Source organism: Nicotiana sylvestris, chromosome 7 (assembly GCF_000393655.2).
Source record: "Nicotiana sylvestris chromosome 7, ASM39365v2, whole genome shotgun sequence".
Lineage (NCBI taxonomy): Eukaryota > Viridiplantae > Streptophyta > Magnoliopsida > Solanales > Solanaceae > Nicotiana > Nicotiana sylvestris.
The window spans coordinates 162,905,309-162,922,640 of record NC_091063.1 but is presented as its reverse complement, the minus strand read 5'-3'; the positions used below and the strand labels follow the sequence as shown (position 1 = coordinate 162,922,640).

At 38.6% G+C, this 17,332-nt stretch overlaps 1 protein-coding gene across 1 annotated transcript; it reads left to right on the top strand.

Moving 5' to 3' along the window:
- Positions 1-13,448: 13,448 nt before the first annotated feature.
- On the top strand, positions 13,449-15,751 carry LOC104239594 (transcription initiation factor TFIID subunit 8). Its single transcript, XM_009794271.2, has one exon. It carries the CDS (start codon positions 14,059-14,061, stop codon positions 15,181-15,183), a length of 1,125 nt encoding a protein of 374 aa, XP_009792573.1. The 5' UTR covers positions 13,449-14,058; the 3' UTR covers positions 15,184-15,751.
- Positions 15,752-17,332: the final 1,581 nt, after the last annotated feature.

Below are 17,332 nucleotides of genomic sequence, written 5' to 3'. Positions count from 1 at the left end.
TGTTGCAGCTGCTTCACGCCATAACCATCGTCTTCCTCACTAGCTGAACCCGCAAACGACCCCCACGCCTCAGCTGCTATCAAGTAGCAGCTGCTACTACTCCTCGCCACCAAACCCCACTGTCCCGTCGTCCAACTGCTGTTCACCACCAAAACCCCAGCTGCTCCTCACGTCAACCATGGCAGCAGCGAGTCCAGCTGCTACCGCTGCTACTCCTCACGACACCCTCGCCCCCCATGCTAATCCGCCACAGTCCAAATGTCCAGCTTCTGCTTCGTCCTTTTTCAACGTCCACAAAACAGCCCATTCGACCTCCAATAGTTCAACTCCGAGTTCGACTTGGGTTCGTTCAAGTTTTAGATTTTTCTTTCAAGATTATTTAGTTCCTTTGATTTATTTTCCGTTAGGGTTTTTGGTTTTAAGTGTTGTTCGTAATCTTATTTTGTTCGTTCTATTTTTTCGGATTATTGAATCTTTGCTTAAAGTGTTTATTTTTGTAAATCTTGTCTTGTTCGTTAGTTCTCCTTCTTCTTCAAGACCTTTTATTTGGTCAAGGTTTTTCTTCTGTTTGTTTGAGTGTGCGTTATAAGCTACCTTCGATTTGAACAACTTCGTCGAATAGTTAGTTTATGACTGCTTTGTTTGGACGAATACAACATGAATCACTTCTTAGGTCTGTTTTGATGCTTGAATCTTTTATGTGAATTTGACTTAAGGATTGGTTGTAGTTGTGTAGTGATTTGATGTAGTTGTAAATCAGAGGGGTTTAAATACAGCTTGCTAAGAGTGAGGGCAAGGCAATAATAATAGGGGATTTTTAGGGGTATTTTTGGGTGTTTAAAAGATTTAAAATGTTTAGTGTTAGTAGTCTGTCAGTTGAATATTCAGTGTATAATTAAATTAATGAATTATTTAATGAAAAGGGAATTAGTAGTGCAGAATACACCCTGTCTGGTATCTTTAAGGGTGAGAAATCAGAAAGTAAGCATGGGATTAATGATAAAAGTGTATAGATGCACATGGGAGGGAATATACAGGCTGAAAGTGAAAAACTTTGAATAAGTAATGTTTAGTTCTAGCCTATAAATAGGAGGAGTTGATATAGAAAAGGGGACTGAAAATTGAGGGAAGAAAAATTTTCAGAACTTCAAAGTGAGAAATAGGCTAATTTTTTCAGAATTAAAAGTCAGTCTTTGAGAGCTAAAAATTGAAAGTGAGGTCCTTTTCTTTACTACTGAAATCAGAACTTTGTTACTGCTTTCTGTGGATTGCGTTTAGTGCTACTGAATTTTCAGTCAGGCTTTCCGGGGTTTTTCAGTTTGGTTCTGACCATTGTTACACTGGTTATTGCTGGGTTTTGTTGCTGTTATTTGTTGTGAGATTCTGTTGATGTGCTACTGCTGTACATTGTTGCTCCTGACCTCTTTTCTCTATTTGTAATTCGAATTCCAGGTACACATTCGAATCTTGTAGTGATAGAGCTTTGAAGTTGAAATGCAGCAATAAAATCCAACCGCTTCAATAAAGTAGATAGTAGACAATCTGGTCTATTCAGTTGTTTTCTTTGTGAATTGTTTTAATTTTTTTTTTTGTATAATTGGACTGAAAAGAGAAAGAGTCGTATAAATGGTCATGCGCTGATATAGCATGAACCTTTCAATTTTGTCAGATTAATGGGGTAAATCATGATAAGTAGCATATCTCTAGTTAGTTGTTTGTTTCCATGCATATATTCAAGTAGTCCATAAATGAGATAAGAGTACTTAGTCAAAACCCGATTAGTTTTTCGTTTAGATGGTCAAAACTAATTTCCATTAGTCCTCTTAAGTGATTATACTCTCATCAGTATTGGCATTAATTCATATTACAAATAATCTCACATAGATAGATTGTGGACTTGATAAAAATGAAAATGTAAGGTGTTTGGGTAGTGTCAACATTATAGCTCCAATAATAATTGTCACACCTCCTTTTTTCGCACCCGGGAGGGTGCAAGGGAGTTTTTCCAATTAAAGGACAATCGAAACGGGATTGGTTTATTTATTTCAGAGTCGCCACTTGGAAGATTTAGGGTGTCCCAAGTCACCAATTTTAATCCCGAATCGAGGAAAAGAATGACTCCATATTACAGTCTGCGTACCAGAAATCCGGATAAGGAATTCTGTTAACCCGGGAGAAGGTGTTAGGCATTCCCGAGTTTCGTGGTTCTAGCACGGTCGCTCAACTGTTATATTCGGCTTGATTATCTGATTTTATACAAATATGAACTTATGTGCAAATTTTAACTTTTTACCGCTTTCATAATTATTATTATTAAGAATGTGAACATCGCTTAAAACATGTCTTTGGACTGCGTCACATGAAATGCACCCACCATCCGGAACATATTTTATTTGACGTTTTGGGATTTGGATTTGGGTCGCATGAAATTCACACCCGAGTTTAAGAAGGTAAGGTTTATTAAGGCGCGTCCTAAAGAGACTATCGTGTTATTATTTTGGGGAGGCCGTGAAATTCGCTAAATGGCCTTCCTGAATTCTAAGTAATTTTTTTTAAAACAAGTATTTACTGAGGGCCCCGCAATTTGTATTTTTATTCGGCGAGGCTCATCTCATTCTTATTTTTTTAAAAGGATATCCTATAACGACTATATTTTCTTGTCGCATTTGTTCTACCAATTGAAAGTAAAATGATCTTACTCAATTATATGCTTGCAGGTTGTTTATAATGGAATTCCGAAAGCCTTTGCAGAACAAGAAAACATGTCCACGCCCGTGGGCAGCTCATTGGACCTCATGGGCCCAAACCCAGCTTATGTAGGATTCGCCAGGCCTGGGCCACCAATTTTTCTGGTGAAGGCCTGCTTGGCCCGTTTCGACTTGGGCTCGGCCTTCGTGAGGTTGAGGCCGGAAGCTTGTGTTTTGGTTCTACAGGGGTGGTTTATCAGTTATAACAGGGCAGTTTATCAAAAGGGAATGAAATTAGCTTAACAATGGATAGCTTTATATGTGACAGGAACTTAATGGCATGCTGAACAAAATTGGCTAAAGTCTAATATGTACCCTACTATACCGTGAATCCTTTTATCTACCAACCTATATACACAATCTGAAATCAAACTACCATACATTAACATTCACTAAGCATGAGGGTTGCCTCCAGTATCCAAGCAAAAACGTAAACTATTATACATTGGTATTTAATATAACAGGCTATGTATAAAATAACATCTTCAACTCTTCTCTTTTGTATTCATGATCGACTTTCAAATTACATTGGTAGTGTATTAGTCGTGTACCTGGTAAGGAAAGCAAAGGAAGAAGGAGAGTAGTCAGCTGAGTAGTATGCAACAAACAACAACAACAACAGACAAACAACAACAACACATCAGCAATGCAGTAATAGTCCACAGGCAAACAGCAGCAGTTTCCACCACAAGGAAAACCCAATAGTTGGTCAAGCACCAAACAAACAAATCCCAGAAACAGAGTAGAAAACAACAGCGGGAAGCCCAGAATATTGAATGTAACAACACCAACAGTTTAACAATCACACACAGTTCGGCAAATAACCAACAGCAATTGGCCAAGACAGCTTGGCCAGCTTAAATTCTTATGCTGTTTTCAGACAGTCTTTGTTACAATGTTCTGAGATTTCTTTTTGTTTCTTTCTTTCAGTTTTTTAAGAAAACCTTCTCTCCAGGCTCCAAAATTCTCCATTTTTCTAACGGAAGGCCTGCCTTTTTATAGCCTACCCTCAGCACTTTACAGTCTGCTGGACAACTCAGAATTCCCCCCTCCCTGCTGTTTTTCCACTCAGCTATTTTAAATAACCAGACCTCCCATGAGATCCCTGAAAGCCCCTCTCTATTTTGTTGTTAAAATGTCCTAATCTCTTATTTATTTAGCCAAAGCATGGGCAGCAGGAATATAATCTGACAGCACATGCTGTCCAATTATTTTAATTCCTTAACAACTGACCATACACATGCTGCCCACAATCTAAACCAAGAGAACATGTTATCCATTTAAAAACCACAGCCTGAACTGCAACTATAACACACCTTCAAATGTTTTTTGATTCAATTTGAACAAATCTCAGGCAACACACTCAGTTCCTAATTGAATTCAACAAAATCTTAGCAGACAAACCAATGACAAAGATCAGATTATCGCCATTCCAAACTGAACTAATTGATGACGTATATCGACTCGACTATACTAATAGTAATACATAATAATCAGTCGTTCATATAAACAATACGTACAGGGTCCTGAATGGCTTCAGACAACTTTTGTTCAATTACTAGGAACCTATATGAATTAACTATTGGACGACTAATCTAATTGACGAGCATGTATATCACCAGATGTATTCACATACACAGAAGAACAAACGACCAAGTAAAAGGTCTTTGACAAAGATGGAAGGAATTAAGAAAAATACCAGAAAATACCAAACAAACACAACAGAAACATGTTAATAAACTTAATCAGCACGCAAATGAAACATAAAAAGAAAAGAAAAACTTACTGAAAACTTTTAAGAAAAGTCGACCCAAGTCCGAATCAGATTTGGCCTTTTGAAGCCGAACAGACTTTAATCGGGGTGTTCTCAACCGAGAACACCCTGATTGAAGTCTATTAGACCCCAAACCCTCTATGAAACAAGTCAGATTCCCCAGGTTCTGGTGTTCTAGGGTTTGGATCTTCAGATTTGAGATTCTAGGAGTTGTGGGTAGATTCGGACCAAACCAAGCTTGGTTTGGTCACGAGGGAGGTCAGGGGAGTGTCTGGTACGAATATGGTGAGGTTTGGTGTAGGTCAGAGTTCGACTCGAATCTTCAAATGAAGATTCGAGAAACTAGGGACTGATTCGAAGCACAAGGATAGCAGATCCATGTTCAGGGCAGTGAGGTGGTCCTAGGGTGTTAAGGAGGTGGTCACCGACGTTCATGTCGCCGGCTTTTAGGGTGAGAGTGCATGGGGCGGCTAGGGTTTGGAACGGAAAGGGGTTGTGTTTGGGACGATGGTGTACAATGGGGAAGGTGGGGTGTGGTTTGGGGGCGTGGGGTGTGATGGAGAGTTTATATATGTATTGAGGGTTTAGATCCTGGCCGTTGGATCAAGTGAGATCTATGACCAGGATCTATTCACTTAGGCAAGACGGTGTCGTTTGGGTGTGATGGTGGGTGAGACCGGGTAAGGGGCATGGACCGGGTCATGTTAACGGGTTTAGAGGAGGGCCTAGATCCGTTGGATCAATGGGGTTGGACGGCTTAGATCATCTTGCTTGAAACGGCGTCGTTTGGGTAAATGAGCAGTCTGATCAATACCGTCCGTTTGAATCAGATCAACGGTTCCAACAGGGATACTGATACGACGTCATTTGGGGTCCGTGCTTGAGCAGGCCTGGCTTGGACTGGGTCTTGCATTGGCTTTGGGCCTCATTTGGGGCCCAATCCGATTTCTTCACTTCTTTTTTCTTTTTCTTTTTTTTTCTAATTTTAAAATACAACTAAATTAAAATGAATTTTAAACACCCATTAATCAACACCTAAACAATTATCACACACATATTAAATTTTTTTTTTTTAAAAAAAATGGTTAAATCACAGCCTAGAACAAAAGCTGCATATTTTTGTGAATTTTCTTTTAAAGACCGAATTACGGCCCGATTACACACGGCATACTTAATTTGTATTTTTGTTTGATAAGATTCAATGAAAAAAAAATGGATAGAAACACAAAGGACTACCAACACATGTCACGGAAAATCGAAAAATTGTACATCGAGGTCATTTGTCACTATTTTGTTTTCTTTTGGAGTGATTGTCCGTGAAGCAAAAATCACGTGCTTACAATAATAATAAAGTAAATAAATAAATAAATAAATAAAGGTCGTAGTCGATAATTTTATGTATTAATAATTAAGTATACTTACACTAATGTAGAGTAGTTTCAATAAGCATTTAGTATAGTTAAATTGCGAATCCATTAGTGTTGATGAATTAGTCTATAACTTTGATCATTTAGTTAACCTCACCACAGTTAAAAATGGCTAATTATAGTAACGTTAGTCAATCTTGTATGTTTTTTTTATATACATAATTCCATTTTTAGTAACATTAGCTTATGGAATAAGGCGCGAAACAATTTTCCATTTTTACAAGTTCAAGTATAATTTTCGTTAACATCTGTTGTAATCTATTAATTAAATAAGTTACGGTTTTTTTTAGTATGTAATTAACCAGGATTTTTCTTTATTTATAGATAAATAAAAATAGAAATGTAGTTACTTTCCTTCCTTTTAAAAAATAAATAAATAAATAAATGAGACGAGCTTCGTCAAATAAAAAACAAAAAATAATAATAATAATAAATAAAAATTGCAGGACCCTCAGTAAAGGTTTAAGAATTTTTTAGAAGTCGGGAAGGGCCGTTTAACGAATTTTACGACCCTCCCAAAAGATAATAACGCGCTAGAATCTTTAGGCGTGACTTTAGTAAATTACATTCCTAAATATGGGTGGGCATTTTATGCGGCCCAAATCCAAATCCTAAGACGTTGAATAAAGTGTGCCTAAGATTGCGGGTTCATTTGATGCGGCGCAATCCGAAAACATACTTTAAACGGCGTTCACTCTCTCGAATAAATATGTATATGTAAAAGCAATAAAAAGTAGAATCAGCACATAGGTTATTCATGTAAAAATCAGATAATAGTTAAATGCAATAGTTGAGCGACCGTGCTAGAATCACAGAACTCGGGAATGCCTAACACCTTCTCCCGGGTTAACAGAATTTATTATCCGGATTTCTGGTTCGCAGACTATTAAACAGAGTCATTCTTTTCCTCGATTCGGGATTAAATTGGTGACTTGGGACACCCTAAATCTCCCAAGTGGCGACTCTGAAATAAATAAACAAATCCCGTTTTGATTGTCCTTTAATTGGAAAAACTCCTTGTACCCTCGGGGGGCGGAAAAAGGAGGTGTGACAACTGGTATGTTTTTGTTGGAACCCATACTTATAACTGTGATATAGCGTTATGTAATTAATATTTTAAATGTTGTGCAGGTTATTGGTCATCATATGGTCTACCGGTTAGGACAGGAAATGCATCAGCATGTCAACAATCTGCAGTCGCTGAGTATGGTTTGCGGGTGGTAGAGCTGGCTCTCCGGACAGTGCAGCGAGCCAGAGAGGACGAGAGGTTAGATCACGCAGTTGAGTATGTGGTGCCAGAGCAGCACCATCGGGGTAGGCCTGTCCCACAAGGCAGGGGTCGGGTACGAGCCAGGGCTGCCCCACAAGGCAGGGCTGTCCCACGAGGTAGGGCCGCCCCACGAGGTCGTGGGGGACGGCGGGGAGGTGGTCCCCAACAAGGGGGCGTTGAGGCACTTGTTAAGGCACCTGATGAGCATCTTGGAGATGATCAGTCGGGTTATTTCCCTCAGCTAGACGAGCTTTCCAGCAGTATGTCGTCGTATAGCCTTCAGCTGGATCTGCCAGCATCGTAGGTCACCCCGTCATATTCATTGTTGATCATGGGTACATTCGACGGAGATGTAGAGCAGTTCTTTTCAGGCCCATCTACCGCAGCTGAGGATCAGCCGACCCGAGACGTGGATGGCGGGCGCAAGTTGAGTTTTGGTTCATCTCTGACGGTTGATGCGAATCTATCACAAGCGCATGTATGTTTGTATTACTGTTAAATTTTAATTTGTTTTCTTTTTCTTAATGATTTGACATAAATTAATTTTTAATTTTCTTATTAAGGCTTCGTCCCGGCCCATCACAGAGCCCACTGTATACGATGATGAGGACACCACGAATGCTTATACTTAGGAGCCCGACGAGACCATGGTGAGAAAATGTTTTAGACTTAACACGTACATTACTAATATACATTTTCATATGCTAAGCTTAGTAATTGTTTTGTAGGTTGCTGACGGACCGACGATCCCTTCTACCGATCCTGCCAGCTGTACTGGCGATCATGCTATTGCGCATCCTCATATAAAGAGGCGACTTGATGAGGATGATCCTGATAGTGTACCCGGGCGACAAGGGATGCGCCTCAGGCCAATAGTTGCACTGAAGCACACAGGCTGTGGGACTCATTGATTTCTTTTTGTTTGTATTTTGTGTACACTACATTATGTAAGTAATGGCAAGAATTGTATTTTAACAAAAAATTTATTTTAACACATTTTGAACAATAATTTTATTTTAACAGTACAACACAAACACAAACATAGCAAACCTATCATAATATAAATTCAGTACAACTAATGAAAACACATGACAAAGGAAACATAAAGATATACTACTACGCTCAATACGTACATGTCATTGTTTAGTCACGACCGCCTAGTATTCTTTTTCCAACCACTTGAGTTGGTCTTCAAGCTTTTTTCTTCTTCTTCCACTTCCTTGAGTTTCGCCTTCAACTCCGCAACTTCTTGTTTAGATTGTCGCTCTCTTTTTCACTGCTTCAAACACAAACTATGAAGAGAATACAACTTGTCTTTGTAGTATTCCTGCTCATAGGGTTCATCAATCCATACCTCAAAATTGCAAACAGGTTCGTCGGGTTGCGGCGTCCAGCTTCTTCCCAACAATCGTGAATCGTGCATCTTTTGATGCACTCGCACCTTGAGACATAAAGGGTTTGTTGAGACATTTGTTAAAGCGTAAAGAGAAACCTTAATTTTATGGAAATATTTGCTATTGGTTATTGTTAAGAGCAGAAAATAACTAGAATGCGCCCATTATTTATAGGCAAGATTTCACACAAAATGTAGTATTATACCGCGCTATACATATTAAATTTTTCTGAAATGAAACAGATTTTGCGCAGTCGGTTCTGCTTTTTTCAGACCGACAAGGCAACACGCAAAACGTAGTATTGTACCGCGCTATACATATTAAATTTTTCTGAGACGAAACAACTTTTGCGCGGTCGGTTCAGCTTTTTTCAGACCAACAAGACAACACACAAAACGTAGTATTATACCGCGCTATAAATATTAAATTTTTCTGAAACAAAATAGCTTTTGCACAGTCGGTTCAGCTTTTTCCAGACCAACAAGACAACACGCAAAACATAGTATTGTACCGCGCTATACATATTAGATTTTTTTGAGACAAAACAGCTTTTGCGCAGTCGGTTCAGCTTTTTCTAAACCGACAAGACAACACGCAAAATGTAGTATTGTACTGTGCTATACATATTAAATTTTTCTGAGACGAAATAGTTTTTGCACAGTTGGTTCAGCTTTTTCAGATCGACAAGACAACACACAAAACGTAGTATTATACCGCACTATACGTATTAAATTTTTCCTATTGGTTATTATCCGTTATTTTCTTGTACGTTGCTTTAGTTTTTTTCTTCGAATTTTTAAGACAACGGCCATTTTAAGAAGCAAATTTTCAAGAAGGATAATAAAAGATGTCTTGATTTTATAGGGTTTTTTTAAGATTGGTCTTCTTTACTAACACCAATAAGTTGAATGTTTGAACTACCATATCATCATCCCAATTCAAAAGGTCATGTTAAAAAATAAGATGTAACAAGATTGTGGAACATAATTTTATTTGATAGATATTGCAACATACATAAGTACAGACACTTATTACAAAAAACAATACGAAAACAAAAACTAGGTGTATCCTTAATAGTTGGGTACATTCAACGAACTTGCACCAAGAGCTGAATTACCACCGCCACCCACACTAACTGAAGGACATTTATGATGGTCGTGTCCTGTTTGCGAGCATATGCCATATTTACGCACATAAACGGTGTCACCAACATCATGGTTCCGTATACGCGTTCTCTTTTACACTTGCAGCTTGCTCAAATAGTCCTTGTTACACACCATTTTAAAAGGTTCCCGTGACCAATAATGCTCAGCACCCAATGGCTGCAACTGCTCACTATATGTGTCTATATATGCAGCAACATTGTATTGCCTATCAATATAGTTGGTTGCCCCTAAACCAACTTGTTGAAAACACTTCAAGGCATGTGCGTACGACATGTAGTATATGGTCCATTTCCCACATGAACACAACCTGCTAGCTTCATTCACCGTCTGTATATTATTCCCCCGGTGTCGGCGGATAGCGGTGCTAACTTCAAAAACACCCCGATCATGATCGTACTGTAAAAATGAATGCCAATGTGCTTGCCTCCTGTACTTCTCAAATCTTCTCATCGGTATTAGCATAAATTGAACACCCTTGTCCATCAATACCGATGCAGCTCTACGCCTTTCAACAAACCTCTCCGCAATCTGTTTGAATGTCATCCGGACCATGGCAGTAATATGCAATCCGCATGCAGACTTCAACAAGCCATTGGATGACTCCGACACATTTGTAGTCAGGGCTCTCTATCGTCTGCCACCATCAACATGAAATGTCCACATGTGAAGCTCATATCCCATCAGCCAAGTATAGGCTCGTGGATCTAACTGCCGGATCGCTTTTATGCGCCTCGTGAATTTGCACTGTTGGTGCTCAATTGCAACCATCCATATTAAATCATGCAAGGCATTGTCGTGATATTTCTTATAGAAATTGGCCTTCAGGTGCCTCACACAGTAACAGTGGTATGCATAGGGTTCCTGTCATTCAGGCAAATGCCGTACAGAACTTAAAATACCACCATGTCGATCCGATATTAGACAAATACCTGAACGCTGTTTGACAACGTGTTGCTTCAAGTGGTTCAAAAAAAACGTCCACGTCTCTTCGCTTTCGTTGACACAAATGGCAAAAGCTAGTGGAAATATTTGTCCGTTGACATCTACTACAATTGCAATCAAAAGCTTAATATCATACTTTCTATAGACATGAGTACCGTCTATGAAAATTACAGGACGCCAATGCACAAAACCATCAATTGCTGGTTTAAATGGCCAGAACACATAGTTGAAAATATATTTGGGTTTGTCCGGACTCCGCTCACGCCTCCATTCAATAACAATCCCGGGGTTAAAGTGTTGCAGTGCGTCTATGTACCTGGGCAGAGCTGAAAATAACTTATCCCAGTCACCATAAATAATTTTAAAGGCACATTTGCGCCCCAGATATGCCTTTCTTTTGGTTATAGTACACCCATACTCCTGGTGGACGGCTGTAATACACTCTTTAATCTTGAACCTAATGGACACTTCCAAGTATGGAATCAAGACAAGAGAAATCAAGTCTACATCCAGGTTGAAGTGATTCTCATTGAATGTGTCCATCTCACATATGTGGGTGTTAATATATTTACCCACTTTCCACAACCCTAATTTCTTCTTGCTGGCACGCAACATCTAGTGACAACCCATAAAGTCTCTACGACATACAACCTTGTATACCTCCGTAGTTGACTCCCTTACTGTCATCTCACGATTTCATAGCCCTGATTATGCGAGCTTTATCGGGGAAATACATGCCCTTTGTCAGCACCGCTAGTCTAGACTCATCCCACATTGCTGACCGAAATTCGTCAGCATCCCTTATAAGGGCATCCACGTCCGACATACTTGGAAAATTATCAAGGTAGGGAATATTCCGCTCATGAAATGGAACGTGGGACTCGTACACTCTTGGTCTAACGGGAGGTGAAAGAGTATGCTCCCTCGTCAGCTCAGGTTCGACATTCACTTCCTCCTTATCATCACCCTCATCAAGGAAGGGTGTGTTATCTCCAGACTCATCGGCATTGTTGTCATAATAACTATCATCTTCCTGACTCTGCTCATCTACCAAATCACGAGTCAATACGTCGTTTAGGGCAACTGTGTGAGGTCAGGAACATCAAGTTGCTCATTTTCACTGCACAAGAAGAACAAAATGATAAGCTACTCAACTAGATAAATACTTTACATATAGCCATATCACTTTACTTACAAGTCGTACTGTGTTGACATTTCATGATTGATATTTTCTTATTGATGATGACTCCCGGATGGACCATCGTGGTCCAACACACCAGAACTACGCATGTTCCAACTAGGAGCGGGGTCATAACTTGTAAAATTCATATCCGGACGGTACCCCATATGAAAAATATGAGTGTTAATACAAATCCAATTCAAACATAAAATAAACATCGCTAAAGCGTATAAAAATTGAAGTTTACCAGTCGTCATGTGGATTATATAAAGTCAAAAAATTATTTTCTCGCTGCTCATTCGCCGGTGGTGACAAGTTTAAATCAAGGCAAGCTCTTTCATCAGGAATCTGTCCGGCAAAAACTGCTCTAGAATAACCACTCGATGAATGGGGGTTATCCCTACTATGCACACCCTCATTATTGGGAACGTCTTCAACCTTGACGTACATTTCCAATAATTTTATTACAATAAATTCCCTGTTCATCCGGAATCCGCAAAAAATCTCTAAAAGTTTCATCATCTTCGATGTTAAACTCAGAATAATAAGCAAACCCCTATGGAGTCACAAAATATGGAAATCTACCGGTTACTTTAAGGTTCACCGAACGTTTCCTCACCTCATTTTTTTACATAACAACGATACCGATTTATCGTACTCCATTGTAAACGACAATTTAACATGACACTGTGGAGGTGAACTATACCTCACAGAGTTATTCTCCATTATAACCTCACTCCCCCAATATAATAAAACCCTTATTTTTGGCTCTTCAGACATTATTAAAAAATGCTTAATAACAAGAAGAGAAGTATGAACAAAAGTTTGAAGGAAAGTTTTGAATGGATTTTCATAAAATCCTAACGCCTTTAAATAAGGCAAGCCCTAGTTTGGGATGCAAAATTTTTTCATATAAAACGCAGTATAATACCACGCTTTATGTACTTGAATTATTGTTATGTCAGTTATCCGTAGAACACTTATTGGTGGGCCCAAAAATGAAGTAAAACGTAGTATTATAATACTGCGTTTTAGTAAAACGTAGTATTATACAACGTTTTACACAAAAAAAAGAATTATTTATGTCAGTTATCCGCAGAACATTTGGTGGGCTAAAAAATGATGTAAAATACAGTATAATACTATGTTTTGCATAAAAAAATGAATTATTAAGTAAAACGTAGTATTATACTGCGTTTTACGTTAACGGCTAAAATTCCGTTAACATAAAGCGCAGTATAATACTGTGTTTTAGGTACAAATGTACCTTTTTTTTATAACTGTAGAAACGTAATTAGAGTGCAAAACTTGCCATTTTGGTTCCAGACTCCTCCCTTTCCCCCTCCGTGTAATAAAACTATTTAAAAAAAGAAATTATAGTTTAAGCCTTAGTTGTGGGTTTTGACTTTTGAGGACTTCTTTTCACAATCATACAGGGCTCAATTGTGACTTCCCCAAACTACATGGACTGATATGCTATTATTAAAATGTAATTTTTTCTATAAAAAGGTCCCGCTCCTCTACTCCACCCTCCACTTTCTCGATCCAAAACTTCATTTTTGTGTAACGTTAGGGTTTATCAGATTTCTCCATTAAACCCTTCTCAAGTTCAATTACTTTCTAAATCAGCTGTAAGTATTCACTTCATACATTCCCTGTACATGTCTACTTGTACATTGGGCATTTGGGGTTGTACTTTTACTCGTTTAATGCTGCCCAATACCTAGGGTTTTATTAATTACCAAGTGTGGTACATGAATCGTTGAGCTCTATATTGTTTTTTCTTTTTTTGAAGAATTCACTGATTCTTTGTTCTGGAGTTCTCATTAACATCATAAATTTGTGATTTTAATTTTTTGGGAAAGCCAGTAGTTTAATAATTCATGTGTACTTGTACTTTGGGCAATTGGGGTTGTTCTTTTGCTCCTTAATGCAGCCTAATACCTAGGGTTTTATGTTGCAACGTCGGGTGTGGAGATCTTGAACTGCATATTGAGTTTCTTGAGAATTCAGATTCTTTGGTTCAGCGTGCACTTTTGAGTTGTCGGATTGTTATAACATTGCCAAGTTGTGAACCTTTTCTGTTGAATACACGAGTTTTAGCTGAGTGGTGAGGTTTTTGAGTAAAAGAAACCCTAAATGATTCAAGAATTTGAATATGACCGATGGAGGTAATGCGGAGGGTAAAAGGGAGAAAGAGAGTAATGTGGATAATACCGGGGAAGAAAGAGCTGGTTTCGACGATTTTGGGCGAGCAATATCGAGGATTGCTGTGGCTCAAATATGTGAAAGCATTGGGTTTGAGAGCTTCAATGAATCTGCCCTCGAATCGCTTGCAGACGTTGCAATTAAGTATATAATTGACCTAGGCAAGACTGCTAGTAGTGGTGCTAATTTAGCTGGGAGAACACAATGCAACGTGTTTGATGTAATTCAAGGATTAGAGGATATGTGTGCCTCCACTGGTTTTCTGGGCGCATCAGAGGGGAACCATTGTGGGTTAAATTCTGGTATTGTTAGGGAGATGGTTGAGTATGTGGAATCTGCTGAAGAGGTTCCCTTTTCTCAACCTCTTCCACATTTTCCGGTGGTAAAGAATCAGAGGATGATACCCAGTTTTTCACAAATTGGTGAAACACCGGCATTTAAGCACGTACCGCCGTGGTTGCCTGCATTTCCTGATCCCCATACTTATATACGAACCCCTACGTGGAATGAGAGGGCATCAGATCCTCGAGCTGATAAAATTGAATTAGCAAGGCAGCGAAGGAAGGCGGAAATATCTTTGTTAAATTTACAACAGCGATTGGTGTGCAATGGTTCAGCAGTAGCATCAACTTCTAAGCCGCCGGATGATGTTGATATTGCATCAAGTGTTAGTAAAAGCGAAAATCCATTTCTTGCAAAACCTTTTCAACCTGGTGAGAAAGATGTGGACATAGTTTCTCTTCCAGCTAAACTTTCCAGTGGGGTAGACGATAAAAATCACACTTCTTTACTGGAGACGTTCTCTCCTGCAATTGAGGCAATGAAGGATGGGCTTTCTGAAACAGTAGATGGTGCGGATAAAAATCTTCCGGACAAGAGGCCTGCTGTCTGTTTAGATTTTAGAACTGGAAAGAAAGTCTTAGGTGATTCGTTGGATCTGAGGCTTTTGAAAAAGGGTTCTGAGAGAAAAGCTTCCTTTTTCAGGCGAGATGAAGAAAGAGATGATAAGAAGAGGAGAGCCGAGTTAATACTGAGGCAATCTAGGGAAAATCAGCAGGAGTTAACCCAGTTGTAAATTAGTTCATGGATTGGTTAGCTTGATGGGGTACTTCCGTTCCCTGTTCGAAACAGCAGCAAGTGATTAGGTTTAGGTAAAAGTCAGCCATACTGTAATTCTTCTGCGAATGTCACAGAGTCTATGTGGATGTTGAGATGTAGTGTAGAGCATTTTTTCGAGGTTAGTCATTGTTCGTTCTCCAATGAATTTTTCTCAGTGAGAATCTTTTACTTTTGCAAATGAAGTTTCTCCTTCTATTTACTCCACCCACCCACTCCCCCTCCCTCTATAAAAATGAAAGAAAAACACAAACACACATGTACACTCACTCACGCACAAACAGAGAAAAGGAATAAGCAAATGAAAAGGAGGGAATAGAGTAGGAACACAAGATTTTTATGAACGGTGGTGTTGATCTTTGTATCTATTTGCTTTTGATGGCTGTGAAATTTTCATTATTCAGATTTTCATGCAGAAGTTTGAATTTGGGATTGATGGATGAAGCGTGAAAGTTGATGAGAAAATTATGTGTTGTTGTTTTGTTCTCTTAATTAGGAAAATGACTGAACTGGTCCCTTTTACAGTCTTTTTCTTCATTTCATACAGATTGGTTTTTATTATTGCAAGGCTGGTAACTCAGGGACTAATCGTAGACTCGAGCTATATTCCAGTGTCTTGCCTTGCCCTGTCTATAGCGTAAATAGTAAGCTACCCACAAAGCGAAGTTTTAACTATTATATCTGTCTCATCTAATAAACAAGTACCAAGCTATAATTCAAGTACTTGCAATACCCTGCCTGCAATATTGCTTGTACCACAGTCCACAACCAAGGAGCCAAATTTGAAAAGGTTTGATGATTTGATTGTTTAAAAAGAGATGGGAAGTTTTGTGATTCTGTTACATTGATTAAAATTCCCAAATTAAAGTATAGTGATCTATGAGGGAAATTACTTTGTTAGGTCGTCAAGGAAAGGTGGTACTGTAGTTTGTTGAATTCTATGAAAAGTATGTTCTTACATGTGTTTTCCCACTGCCAATTAGTATCATTTAGTTAGTACTTGTGAGAGAGAACATACTTGTGGTTGTTCTGAAAGATCTTGTCTAATCATCCATCGATTTCTTGCTGATTTTAGTCCAGACCAACAGTTTTTGATATTCTCTTAAAACCTTGTGGAGTTGTAACTTTTGTTGCAGTCATACGTATGCTGAGGGCAGTTTTTCTTTATAGTTTCAGAAGACAAACAGCTAAACAGTAATTGTTCCAAGTAAGAGAGGGATAACCTTTTTTACTTATTTACTGTTCCAATTAAGCATTTCTCTTTTTTGTATAGTTTGGTGGTTACATTCACTAGATTTCTAGATCTCCCGCTGCTTTCTCTTATTTCTGCTGTTTTAGAAGTTCAAGCCGTGAGATAACACATCATAGCTCAGCTGTGCAAGTTTTGCAAATGGAGCTAAGTTTAGATGGGTTTTGTGTATTATTCCCTTTCTTTATTGGATTTTGTGTTGGATTATACCATCATGCTAGAAGATTTTAGGAAAGGGATTTTTCTTATAACTATATACTCCTGTAAATTGCATTTGCGGTCTACCTGCATAATCTTGCATCATTATCCAGCTATTGTTATAGACTTTTGAGTGGATGTTCTCAGTTATATATGAAACCCAAGGCAATTAGTGTCGTTTATTTTATGCATGTGATCGGGGCATGCAAGTTTGTTGGACTGGCCTAACTAAGCTGTATGATAAGAGCAAGAAGGGTCAATGTTATCACCAATGAAATCAAATTTGGTATAAAGCCAATGGATGGGAACTGAATGGATTTCTTTTAACTGTGGCCCCTCTATCCCTTGCTGAATTTATTGTGATTTTACCTGGCAAAAGTTACTAAAATAGAGGGTGATATTTCATTCCAACAGCTAGGATGGTTGAGGGAGGATGGTGCAACTTGTGATTTATAGGCATAGTTGAGTTATTTCGCGTTACAAGAGTCACATTATGATTTTGATGCAATAAACTGAAAGGCGGATAATAAGAAATATAATCCAAAGCCCCCAAGACCATCTTTGCTCCCCATTTTCACTCGGAGTGAGTTTTGAAAACAGAAAAGTACCTTTCTAGTTTTGCTCTTTGGTCTTCAACTTAGAAGTATGATTGATCTTTGTT